General features: G+C 39.5%; 1 protein-coding gene across 3 annotated transcripts in view; it reads left to right on the top strand.

Moving 5' to 3' along the window:
- The window catches only part of ATP2B2 (ATPase, Ca++ transporting, plasma membrane 2), a 270,013-nt gene that overhangs the window by 127,237 nt on the left and 130,630 nt on the right, over positions 1 to 12,146 (top strand). For all 3 annotated transcript variants that reach the window (XM_014958671.1, XM_014958670.1, XM_014958668.1), the window contains exon 3: positions 7,912 to 8,109. In XM_014958671.1, coding sequence (XP_014814157.1) covers positions 7,912 to 8,109 — 198 coding nt within the window. The remainder of the gene's footprint in view (positions 1 to 7,911; positions 8,110 to 12,146) is intronic.

Below are 12,146 nucleotides of genomic sequence, written 5' to 3'. Positions count from 1 at the left end.
TCCTCTTTCTTCATACTGGACCCTCAGCTCTCATTGAATGCTTTGTTACCAGCCTTTGCAGAGAGCTTTTTGTTGTCTGTTTAGGCAAGAAAAATATTAGTCATCTCTTATGATACATATCTTCCTTTAATATTTGATGTCTCGTCTGTTGCCTTGATATTTGCTCGTGGTTATGCACATAAGTCCAGTCATGAGATTATTATGAAATTGTAGCGTGTCTTTCAGATGAGTGGCTTCTTTTTTTGGGCTACGTTACAGTTACTACTGGGAACCATTTCTGGTTCTCCTGTTATTAGTCATCTTATGTAAATTATTTGTTCCTGGGTTAATAGCTTCTTTTCAGAGCAATTTTACTTTAAAAAGAGATCAGAAGAAGAGAGAAGAAATAAAACCAAAATGGCTAGATGGGGAAATGAATGAAACGTGTTATGGAGCATTCAGTGCTTCTTGGCAGTAATAAATCCTGCCTGGTATCTTGCAGCTGAGTGTAAATCAGGAACCCCAGGAGATGGGAATTTACTCCCCTGAACTGCCACCGAACTGTCTGGGGCAAGGACTTCAGCCTTTCACTGCCTCATAAAATGGAGATAAAGTTGCTGGTGCGTTTCTATAGCTAGGAAGAGCATGAGAGATAGAAACTTACTGTAGAAAAGCAAGTTGTTGTGTATCTCTTCATAGCATTTACATTACACACATCAGTCTGTAAGAAAGAATGTTAAGCTCTTTGGTTGCTTGAATTTTTAAAAAGTCATGGATTTATGACTTTAGAGTGATTGTCCTGATTGCAGCCTCTGGCAGGGAAGGTTTCCATCAGGGCTTTTGTAATCCACTTGCTGCTTTTCAGATGCTGAAGGGTGGTCCCTGTACTGCTGGGGGGCAGCTGGAGCTGTGGCAGAACTCAAGAGGGCAGGACACGGTGACTTGGCCAGTGGTTGCTGATAGATGTGAAGAGGGAGGATGATTAATGAGGAAATGGAGGGGGAGTTAATGAATCTCCTGGTTCTGCCACTTCGTCGCCCCTCAGTTCTGTCTCTTGGCTGTTTAGATTGAGGTGTAAAGCCATTAGACTTGACGAGGTTCTAAAATCCTTCAAAGGTCTCCTGGCAGAGCTGCCCAAATGGACTCATACAAATGGTAGCACCAGCAGCGTAAAGCTCACAGGACATGTGCTAGGTGATTTGCAATTCCAAAGGCTTTTGATTTTTCGACAAATTTCTTAAAATTTATGTAAACAAATGTAAGCAAGTGCTATTAATGAAAACAGGTAATGAGATTCATTACACTTTGCCGACAGCTTTGTTGTTCTGAGATTAGAAGGAAATTATTATTTGTTGAGGTTCATTCACTAGTGAAATTCAAATTCATCTTGCTGAAACTAGTAAATGCTCTCATTAAATACGCTCCTACTGATGGACTGGATTCTCTCAACTGATTTTATTTTAGTATGACCTCAACAGAATTTCAATGTACTGCATCAAAATATGTTTCAAACGTGATAAAACTGGGAGGTCACAGAGGCATCCATTGAATGTGGATGTTTGCAGTTTGTGTCTCCCATCTTTCGTGTATGTTTTAGTTGGGAAAAAGTCAGCTTGTGGCAGTAAAACAGGGTAGTTTAATGCACCATGTATTTTTGTGGCATATCTGGGGCCAAAGCAGGTGTTTCTTTTACTTTGATACCCTTTAAACAGGCGTCATGAAGACTTCAGGACCTAAAGAAGACTGATGTTGCATTAAATCATAGTGTGCTTGATGACATCATTATACAAGGGACAAAATAGACCTTCCTTAGCATTTGATCAAAACCATAGCAGTAATGACAATTCCCTGTACGTGTCTCCTTGCCTTCCCCAATTTCTTAGGAAGGGACAGTTTCCTAAGGCAGATCTTGGAAACTAAATCTGTTAGTTACAAGCTATTCATTTGAATTAAAAATTAGACTTTTTCAGCTCTTTCAGTCACTGGATGGATAGTACTTAGGTTGAAGTGGAAGAAAAAAAGGCCCGCCATCACTTCTAGCTTTCTCAAGAGAGAAAAGCAAAATAGTGCCCAGAAATTTGCTTCCAAATCCAGAGAGTAAAATTCCACTAAAATGATGAATGAGATCGTGGGTTTGGATTTTCTACGTTACAGCAGCAGTAACTGGGCTAATATATTTCTAATTCATGTTATGAAGTTCTTGGAATCTGTGCGAGACCTATAGTAGCTGGTTGGCCTGGACCGAGTTATACAAAAGCATTATAGAGCAGTAATAATGGCAGGGATTGTTTTATAGTTAAAGATGAACTAAATGGGATTGGTGAAACAAGGCAAAGAAAATGAAATAATTGTTGAGGTGGTAGTTTGTGGTGTTTTACTTCTTAGTTTCTGTGAAGACTTAGATAATGTGACACTAGGAATGCTTATCATTTGAGAAGGGAGTTTGGGACTTCGTGAGATGTAATATAGGTCTGTGTTCTCATAGGAGGAATTCATGCACGTCACATCTAATTGTCATTAGGGGTCACTGCCCAAAATAGCTGGTTTACCTCTGTGCATTCATTTCAGTAGCAGTTCAGCATCACCGCGAAACCTTCACTTCCCTTGCTCAACAATTTTTTTTTGCCTTTGAAGTAACATATGTTCTGATTTTTAAATGACGTTGTTTACAGGTTTTGCTTTTTGAAATTTTTATCTGCTCTTCTGGATGTATCAGAAAATGTACAGAAGAGAGTACGTAATGAATGGTTTATTTGCACAATTAGTGCAAATGTAAATTCTCCATTCTTCATCTCATCATTCAAGCAGACATGAAACATTCTCTTAAAAGTTTTATGGGTTTTTTTAATTGTTGCTTTACTAGTGATGTTCTTTTGCTATTTTTGCAGCATCAAAATCGTTCTCTGTTTGTCATGCTCCATTTGGTCGCAGTGGAGATGACTGTCAGAGAAATACAATTTTCCAGGAAGCATTAATTGAAATGATGGTTTTATATTCAGCATGCATTAACTGACAGATGTAGATAAGGAACAGAGAAAATTCATTAAGTGACATTTCTCCACTTTTTTAATCTTTTCTTCCTCCAAAAAAGCAACAATTAAAACAGTTTCTGTATGAAGGCGTGTCAGATGAAATCAGAAGCACATTTAATATACTGCACAGCATTGCAGAAAATGTTCTCTATGCAATCGCTTTTGTTCTTCCCTGAATTTCAAACAAATTTTGGGGAAAAATTTTTGAAAATGGAAACTTTAAGAAATTATTCAAGTGCTGGAAGCATCAGTAATACATTTGCACAATATTTCCTAAATCTGTGTGTACTGTTCGTATACAAAATTTAACAAAAATCTGCATAATAACTCTAAAACACTTGGGTCAAGCAAAGTATTGCACAGCTTCAACAAAGAAAAACACTTAAAAAAATGAAAATATTCCTGCTTGTGTGGACATAAGAACATAAACAAGACAGTCTGTGGCTTATTTCATACCGAATATCAGACGGAAGGCTGCTGCTTTTGCCAGCGAGACATGAAGTCTGAAGTTATATTGAACTGGTATTTCCATTCCTTATTTTTTTTTTTTTAATTCTCACTGGTTCTTTTTCACTTCCTTAGATGTTTTATATCTTCATCTAGAAACGGTACTTCAAATTGCTTTAATTTGCAATGCTCTTTCATTACTTGCACAGGACTCAATACTTAAGGGACAAGCAAGAAATGAAAAAAAAAAAAATATTCAGGAACAGTAATGGAAGTCAGCATGTGTAATATGGGGAAAAAAAAAAAAATATTCAGGAACAGTAATGAAGTCAGCATGTGTAATATGGGAAAAAAAAAGGTAAAAAAAAATCTAGCAGCAGGAAAGCCATCTCCTGGTTAAAAGTACTGGTGAGGACAGATGTCCACTTCCAGATCTTGCTGTGCTAATTGACGTTTTTACCATCTGTACTGCCTGTCAGCGCGCAGGAGCTGGGGAGCAGCATCCCGCAGATCTGCCAGCGCCACAGAAAGCGCGAGTGACCTCTATTCCTCTCCGAGGCACGCAGTCAGGCTCGCAAAAAACACCTTTCGGACTCTTTAAAATAATGCTTCTGAATAAAGCAGGTTATTTGGAAAAGATAAGAGTGCCTCCCTCATACCTTCTCCTGACGCTAGGATGGAGCATTTTTGGAAGCATTTGCAAAATAAACACCTTGCATTGCCTCAGATTCTCCGTCACATTTCCCTTGGCTGTGTCTCTCTGAATAACTTCGGCTTCTCTGTGTATTTTATTGTCCCTTTCTGACCTTATCTCTGCAGTGATGCTTAGGGGGGGTGATGCTTAGGACTGTTATGATGTGGTTTCATTGATTGGTCTGTAGGTTTCTTCATTCTCTCCTTTCCTTTTTCTCTAAATATAAAAGCTTGGTTTCTGGCATTTCAGCATGTGTAATATGGGGAAAAAAAAAAAAGGTAAAAAAAAAAAATGTCTAGCAGCAGGAAAGCCATCTCCCGGTTAAAAGTACTGGTGAGGACAGATGTCCACTTCCAGATCTTGCTGTGCTAATTGACGTTTTTACCATCTGTACTGCCTGTCAGCGCGCAGGAGCTGGGGAGCAGCATCCCGCAGATCTGCCAGCGCCACAGAAAGCGCGAGTGACCTCTATTCCTCTCCGAGGCACGCAGTCAGGCTCGCAAAAAACACCTTTCGGACTCTTTAAAATAATGCTTCTGAATAAAGCAGGTTATTTGGAAAAGATAAGAGTGCCTCCCTCATACCTTCTCCTGACGCTAGGATGGAGCATTTTTGGAAGCATTTGCAAAATAAACACCTTGCATTGCCTCAGATTCTCCATCACATTTCCCTTGGCTGTGTCTCTCTGAATAACTTCGGCTTCTCTGTGTATTTTATTGTCCTTTTCTGACCTTATCTCTACAGTGATGCTTAGGGGGGTGATGCTTAGGACTGTTATGATGTGGTTTCATTGATTGGTCTGTAGGTTTCTTCATTCTCTCCTTTCCTTTCTTTCTCTAAATATAAAAGCTTGGTTTCTGGCATTCAGTGGGAGAACAAAAAAGGAAAAAAAAACCCAAATTTGCTGAACAGGTTTTTTTGAGCGATGGCCAGATCTCAGGAGAGGGGCAACCTTTTGGTTTGAACTGAATATTTAATTCCATATTCCAGTATTTCTAAATGTTTTACAAGAAAATAAAGTTCATAATTAAAGATGAATATGCTCTTTTTTTTTTTTAGGTTAGACTGACTTTGTGAGTAATTTCACCAAGACATAGACTTGTAGAAAAGAATACAATCACACACATGATTTACCGTTGTCTATTTATGGGTCTTAAGGAAGATAATATTTATTACAAAAAATGAAAGAGTTCAATTAAATAAAATTTATATCTGAATTCTAGTGTAGGTTACTTAGACTATAGTCTGGAAGATAATGGTGGCCATGGGTGCTTTCAACTTAGTCTAGTCCTCAAACTTATGGTGTCTAAATAAACCATTTTTGTCTTAGAGAAAAAGCAGCTTCTTGAGTTCCAGTATCTCTTTTTTGCTTTGTGTATTTATACGTGCATTATGATCAGTAACATAGGACAGGATATGTATACTTTTTTATGGCCTCCTGACAGTAAAGTATATAGCATCATTTCAAAGTTATGAATTCATCACCTCTAGGTAAATATAATTAGGATTCTTGCAAAGCACTGCAGCTATTTCCTGTACTATTTCAGCCGTCCCTTTCATGCTGGTGAGTTCCCAGTTGTTTGCTTACCTGCTGGAGCTGGCCCACCACTGTGCACATATGTTCTGTATTGGAAAATAGGCATTTTTCAGACATCTCTCCCTTTCCAGTCTGCTTTTGAGCTCTGAAAGCTGATCACACTGCGTGCGTTTGCTCTGTGCTAAGGGCTTGTCCCCATGTCACATCCCATCAGTGGGGAGTGACTCCCCGGAGTCCTAACTGCTGGGATCTGCCTTGGCTCACAAAAGGGCAACGGCCCAAATGGCTCAGAGCCTGCAATTCGTGTTTCTTCGGGGAAAGCATTCACCCCAGCTCACAAAAGGGCAACGGCCCAAATGGCTCAGAGCCTGCAATTCGTGTTTCTTCAGGGAAAGCATTCACCCCAGCTCAGAACCTGACTGGGAGCTCATGGAGGAAGGGAGAGGTTTGACATGTTATTGTTTGAATCGCGGAGAATAACGTAGACACCCTTCATAATAGCTGGGCTCAGAACCTGACTGGGAGCTCATGGAGGAGGGGGAGAGATTTGACATGTTATTGTTTGAAGCGCGGAGAATAATGTAGACACCCTTCATAATAGCTGCAACCTGTCTGTTAGGGTGTCACTAAGCACTAGGTACGGAAAATTAAATGAAGTGAGGTAATAATAACTACAGCGGGCCTTTATCTGGGAGAAGGATAGGGTTTCTTAGAAGCAGAAGGTGAAATGAAAGTTTGATGAGTTAACCAAGAGCCAGGAGCTACCCAACAGCTGTAATTATATACCTTCTGTGAAAGGTGAGTCAACATCTTTGCCTGTCCTGTGGCAGGATGGATGTGTGCACAAAAGCAGCCCTGTCATCTTGAGGAAATTACGCTCGGGCCTGGTGGTTTCACCTGAGAGGTGACTTACTGGCACCCCCATGCTGCTGGGAACAGTTGCACCAGTCCTGAATGGATGGGACACGAAGTTGAGTACTATTAGCACGTGAGGAACCTGATTTTTTTAGTTGGCATCATGAAGATGCTATAAATGTGGCTTTCCATTCCTCAAGTACCCCAGAAGTGCTGGTGGGTGTTGGGGGAGGCCAGGGCCTGCCCTGAACCACGTGAGGAGAGGAGTCCTTACAGCGAGGGCTCCATCCGTTCTTCTTGCTCTCTTGCAGGCACCTCTGTGTTCCTCCAGAGTCAACTCTCAATTTAAGTATTTCCGTGGTGTCACGTTAGGGTGAATAAGCAGGAATAACTTTTATGTTGCTCATCACATTCAAAACCCACAGTTTTGTAAATGTTCCAACCGGTATCAAATATTCCTTGGCAGATATGTGTAACCACTTATTTTACTGCAGTTCTTTACACTGCTAAGAATCACGGAATCGTAAGAGCGGTATATGGGCACAGTTATTCTTCCCTAACACTTGCAAGTCTTTTTTATTCCCCCCAAAGAGGTGCTAGACGTGCGTACGTTAATAGAATAGGAAAAAAAAAAGCACCTGAGTTGTTCAGCACAGCCACCCATTCTTACACTTATCCATAAGTTGAAATGTTCTTAAGTTGAGGTATCATGCAAAATACGTGCTTTTTTATATCAATTTAAGGAACCGTATCTTTTCCTTTTTACTTTCTTTGCATATATAACCTGTCATTTTGGCTGTACTTTTTTCACTTAACAAAGAACTGCTGCAGTTGATTCCAGCGATTGTGTGGCAGTAGACACGCAGCAAGAGAGGCTGCTTTGAAGTAGAACAAGACATGCTTTATTGATTTATACTTTGAGGTCATCGACCTGGGGTCAGAGCAAAGATCTGTCTGCCTTTTCTACTGGTGTTACCAAAAGCTGCCAACAACTATTCCAACTTCATCCCAGATAAAATTTATTTATGCTTTATGATCTATTTTCAGAAGTCATTGCTTACGTGTGTGTATGTATATATGTATCTATATACGTGGGTCTTATTGAACTAATCCTACTAATTCAAGGACTTTTTAATGATTAAAACTGGCAGGAATTAGTTCTAAAGAGAGTCCATGAGGATTCTGTTTAGAATGCAAGGATAAATCATCTTACAAAAGCAAAATTTAAGTGGAAAATCTACCTCATATGTCAGAGGCGGTATGGCTTGTAGTTCTTCTTGGAGAAATGATTTATAGGAATGGAGATATAAGTGGGCATTTTCTATTTCACTGTAATTTTAATTTATTTTCTTTTATTTTATTTACAGGATTAGCTGGCACTGCTGCAGACCTAGAAAAGAGAAAGCTTATTTTTGGAAAAAATTTTATACCTCCAAAGAAGCCAAAAACATTCTTACAGCTAGTCTGGGAAGCGTTGCAGGACGTGACTCTTATAATCTTGGAAATTGCAGCCATCATATCTTTGGGGCTTTCATTTTATCAGCCACCTGGAGAAGGGAATGAAGGTAAAAACTTTTTATAGAAGTCATTTGTATAAGTTTAAGTCAAATCAGTCGTTTATCTCAAATGGATTCCATCCTCAGCCTCCAGAAGGTCACTAACAGGAAATTTCCATGTGGTTTGTTCCTATTACCATTACATCTGGTACTGACATATTTTTTGTATGCTTGACATTTCTTTATGCAAATAGCTGAACTTCATGACATGTGCTAAACGAGTTAAAGAAAAATCATAATATTCATATAAAACTGGAGCATTTTTGTTTCTGTTTTCACCTTTGAGCTTGTGTAATGTGTTTGTTCATTCACCTTAGATTGCTGCTTACCGCATTATAGAGGAGAAATATGTAATTGCTTATATAACTGATGCATCCTATCTACATGAACACGGACATGGTTCTGCCAGTTTATACCAGCTAAAGACTTGAATGTAGTGAAATTCACTCGTTTTAGTATTTTTAGTGATAACTGAGGCTAGTGAGCCTGGCTCAAAAGGGCGGATTAGAGGGCAATTTATATCTGTCACTTATAAACTATATCCTGCAGAATCCTTCTGTGATATCTGCAGAAAGTTTTAACATCCTGCCCCCCGCCTTCTTTTTTCCCCCCTTTTGGAAAGTACTCTTGAATTCACATGCTTAAAATATTCGTTCCTCTACATAAATGCAAGATTTCCATTTCTGGCAACTGATCTAGATTCACCCTCCCCACCCCCCCAGCTCTCTCAGAGACTTATAAAGCTGGATAAAACATGCTGTGTGAAATGACGTGAATAGCTTGGCAAATGTATGAAGAATGTCTTCCTCTAAATATAGCCCTGAAATGCTTTTTACATTCGCTTCAGTTTCCTTTGGCTACTTTCCTTGAAGACCCTTCTTCCTTTTCCATTCACAAACAGAATAAGCACGTAGCTATGCCTAGCTCTTGTAGAATATTATGATTCTCTAATCCTTTATATTTAATCAGGAATCTTTTGTTGCTTTCTCAATGAATTTTGAATATGTGACAATTCAGCAGGTGTCTGATTTAGGCATGGAAAGATAAAGGAGTCATTTGCTTTTTTAACAGGAGAAAATGTTATTTATTATTATTACCTCATATAACTCGACATAGTAGAATACCTCAGGGACATTGTAAACCATGAACGATGCTTTACGAAATTAGCATTGAGTTCTGCAAACCTTTTTCTTAGACATAAATGTGCAGAACACCCTCTTATTTTATCATCTATTTGGTGGGAAAGGAATTTTGAAAATAAGATTGTTACAAGTTTGAGGAAGAGGGGAGATGTGTCATCAGACAATCTTTTGGGTTTTTTAAAATTATTATTCTTATTATTTTGATACTGGATATAAAATGTCTCTTTTCCCATGGGAAGGTATGAGACATTTGAGATTCTGAGAGAGTCTGAAAAGCTCAGCAGCACAGCCTGTGAAAAAGTGGTTGTGCTTTCCCACAGCACAGTATTTTATTCAGTGGTCGCTGTTTTCCCTGTGTTTTTAGAATTGTTTTCCTGGAAGGTTTTGCCATGTTTTACACAGGGAGAATAAATCAAGTTAGTGAATATCTTTTAATCCAGCTTTTTGAACACATTGTAAAGGTCATTTGCATCTTTTTGAAATCTTTCTCTGAGCAGCTGTATAAATGTGGGAGATTCTCTTTCATTTTACAATTAGTATATTACAAATGATTGCTAAGTGCACTTATAGTTTATTGGTAGATGTCCTTTTTAAAGAGTCATAAACATTGAAAAACTGACATATTAAAGTTGATTTTGCCATCAGTGAAGTGGGATGTAGTCATACTTGAAATTGGTTTGATGGTTTTGCATAACCTTCGGTAACCAATTATAAAATAAAATTATGTGTAGACTAATGTTGAGTAAATTTAAATTAACTTTTTATGAAGAAGCAAAATATGCTGCTTTGTCTACACTTTAGCCAATTTATTCAATAATTTGAACTATTTCTTGAATTGAGCATGAGCCTGGGTTCAGAGTAAACATGGGCCTATCTGAAAAGATTGGAGATGAGAGGGCAGCAACTCATACGCTGCCTTGTGCAGTGGCTGCTTACCTGTCTACATCTCATTATACATTGCTTTAGGTTGTCCATCTGTGCATTGCTGTTGGAACAGAGAATTTGGAAAAAGTATGATATAATATGTCTACTCTTGGCTGTGCCCAGCTCCTCCACAGCCTACATTAAGTTTCTCAGACAGCTTCTGGAGGCATTTAGTGGTTGTTTTGTCCAGCCTCATGAATAGGAGGCAGTGCCAGTCCCTGGTGCCAAGATCTGCCCTAGACCTTCCATTGAAGCAGTGTGGAGGGGCTGTGGTGCCTGCTCACAGCTGCTGAGGTTTGGTCCATGGGCTGAGTGGTAGGCTTCACTGGAAAGAATTTCTCTTTCTAGATGATCCATTCATAACTTTTTTCTTTTTTTTTTGTGTTGTTTTGTTTTGTTTTTTTAAATTGTCTCTAAAAGTTGTTGGTATTTGATTTTGCTGGTTGAGGACATTGTGAAATACAAAGCTTGTGACAGTCAAGTTTGCCTACAGCTCAACTAAAGGTCTCCTTTGTGTAACAGGGCACTGCTTCTCGGTGTGTGGTTCTTTCATAGTGTACAAGACAGCCTCCTCTTTTGCATGCTAATTTTTTCTTTTACTTTTCAAAATGAAATGCATTTTTATTTTGAAAATGTGTCAAGAAGACTGTTCTCCTTCCCACACTGATTTGCCCAGTCGTCACTGCTCATTATTTGAACTCACCGACTTACTGTCCTCCATATGAATGTTTCACATAAACTCAATACTGTTGCAACGTGAAAGACTTAAAGAAAAAAAAAAAAAAAAGAAAAAAGACGAATCCTTTATGAGCAGACAGGTGTGAGACCCTGTGAGTAGTTGGGATGGCAAGGGGAGATGATGGATAACAGCCCATTTCCACACAGGCTCATGGTGTGTGCAGTGACACTGTATGTTCCATATCATGGTGACATTTGTCCTGCTAATTGGCCTCACCTTGCACAGCGTAATTGTGCTGATTCTTTGGTCATGGCTGAAAGAGCCCGTGATCATCTTATACTTTTTCAATGTCTTTGAGATCTGTGGCTCGGATGGGATGGTGAACAGAGCGTGGGCCTTTCTGTTGGAGACAGTGAAGGTGGATGTTGCCACGGAAATAACTTCCTCAATGGCAGAAACATTAGCATCAGCCAAATGCTTTTTTTTTCCCCCTTTGCTCAGAAAGACCATTCAAGTTGCTGTCTTCAGAAGCAACTTGAATGAGAAGTAGGTGAAGCCATAGAAGAGTGTGTGTGTGTTGGGAGATATCAGAGAAAGGTTTGAACAGGCTGGAGTCTACAATGAGAGCTGGATATCTTTTTTTTTCCTATTATTGTCAAATATAGAAAGAGACCTGAATATCAGATGAGAGTGGTGCAGTGCAAGTTCATCAACAGCCACCAAAGAGGGGTGGAAGAGCACCTGAAAAAGATGCAGTGGAAAGCAAGGCTGGGATTTGATTTAGCCTCGTCAGTCTTTACTGGGAGGGGAGCCTTGTGGGTGTTACCCAGCCGTGAGCAGGGGTTGTGCTGTGCTGCCACAAATGGCACCAAAAACCCAAACGTGCGATTGTTAAATATAGAAAGGGACCTGAATACGAGATGAGAGTGGTGCAGTGCAAGTTCATTAACAGCCACCAAAGAGGGGTGGAAGAGCATCTGAAAAAGCCAGCGGAAAGCAAGGCTGGGATTGCCACAAATGGCACCAAAAACCCAAACATGTGGGATGGCCGGGCTCTGCTGGGCTCCTGGTGAGGCCACTGCCCTGAGCCACCTACCTGGCAGCAACGGGGAGGAAACAAATACGGAGTTTCTCTCATGCTGGACATTTTAGCTTTCACTATTTTTAATAAAAATACCAACTTTATATGAAAGCTCAAATAAGAAAGGGATAATGGAAGTAAAATTTCACAGAATGCTTAAAACTGGCCAGTTGTTTTCATACAGCAGTTTGGATTGACACAGTACTGTCTTGCAATATTT

Source organism: Calidris pugnax, unplaced genomic scaffold (assembly GCF_001431845.1).
Source record: "Calidris pugnax isolate Ruff unplaced genomic scaffold, ASM143184v1 scaffold376, whole genome shotgun sequence".
Lineage (NCBI taxonomy): Eukaryota > Metazoa > Chordata > Aves > Charadriiformes > Scolopacidae > Calidris > Calidris pugnax.
The sequence above is the reverse complement of the archived record's forward strand: the minus strand, read 5'-3'. Positions and strand labels throughout refer to the sequence as shown.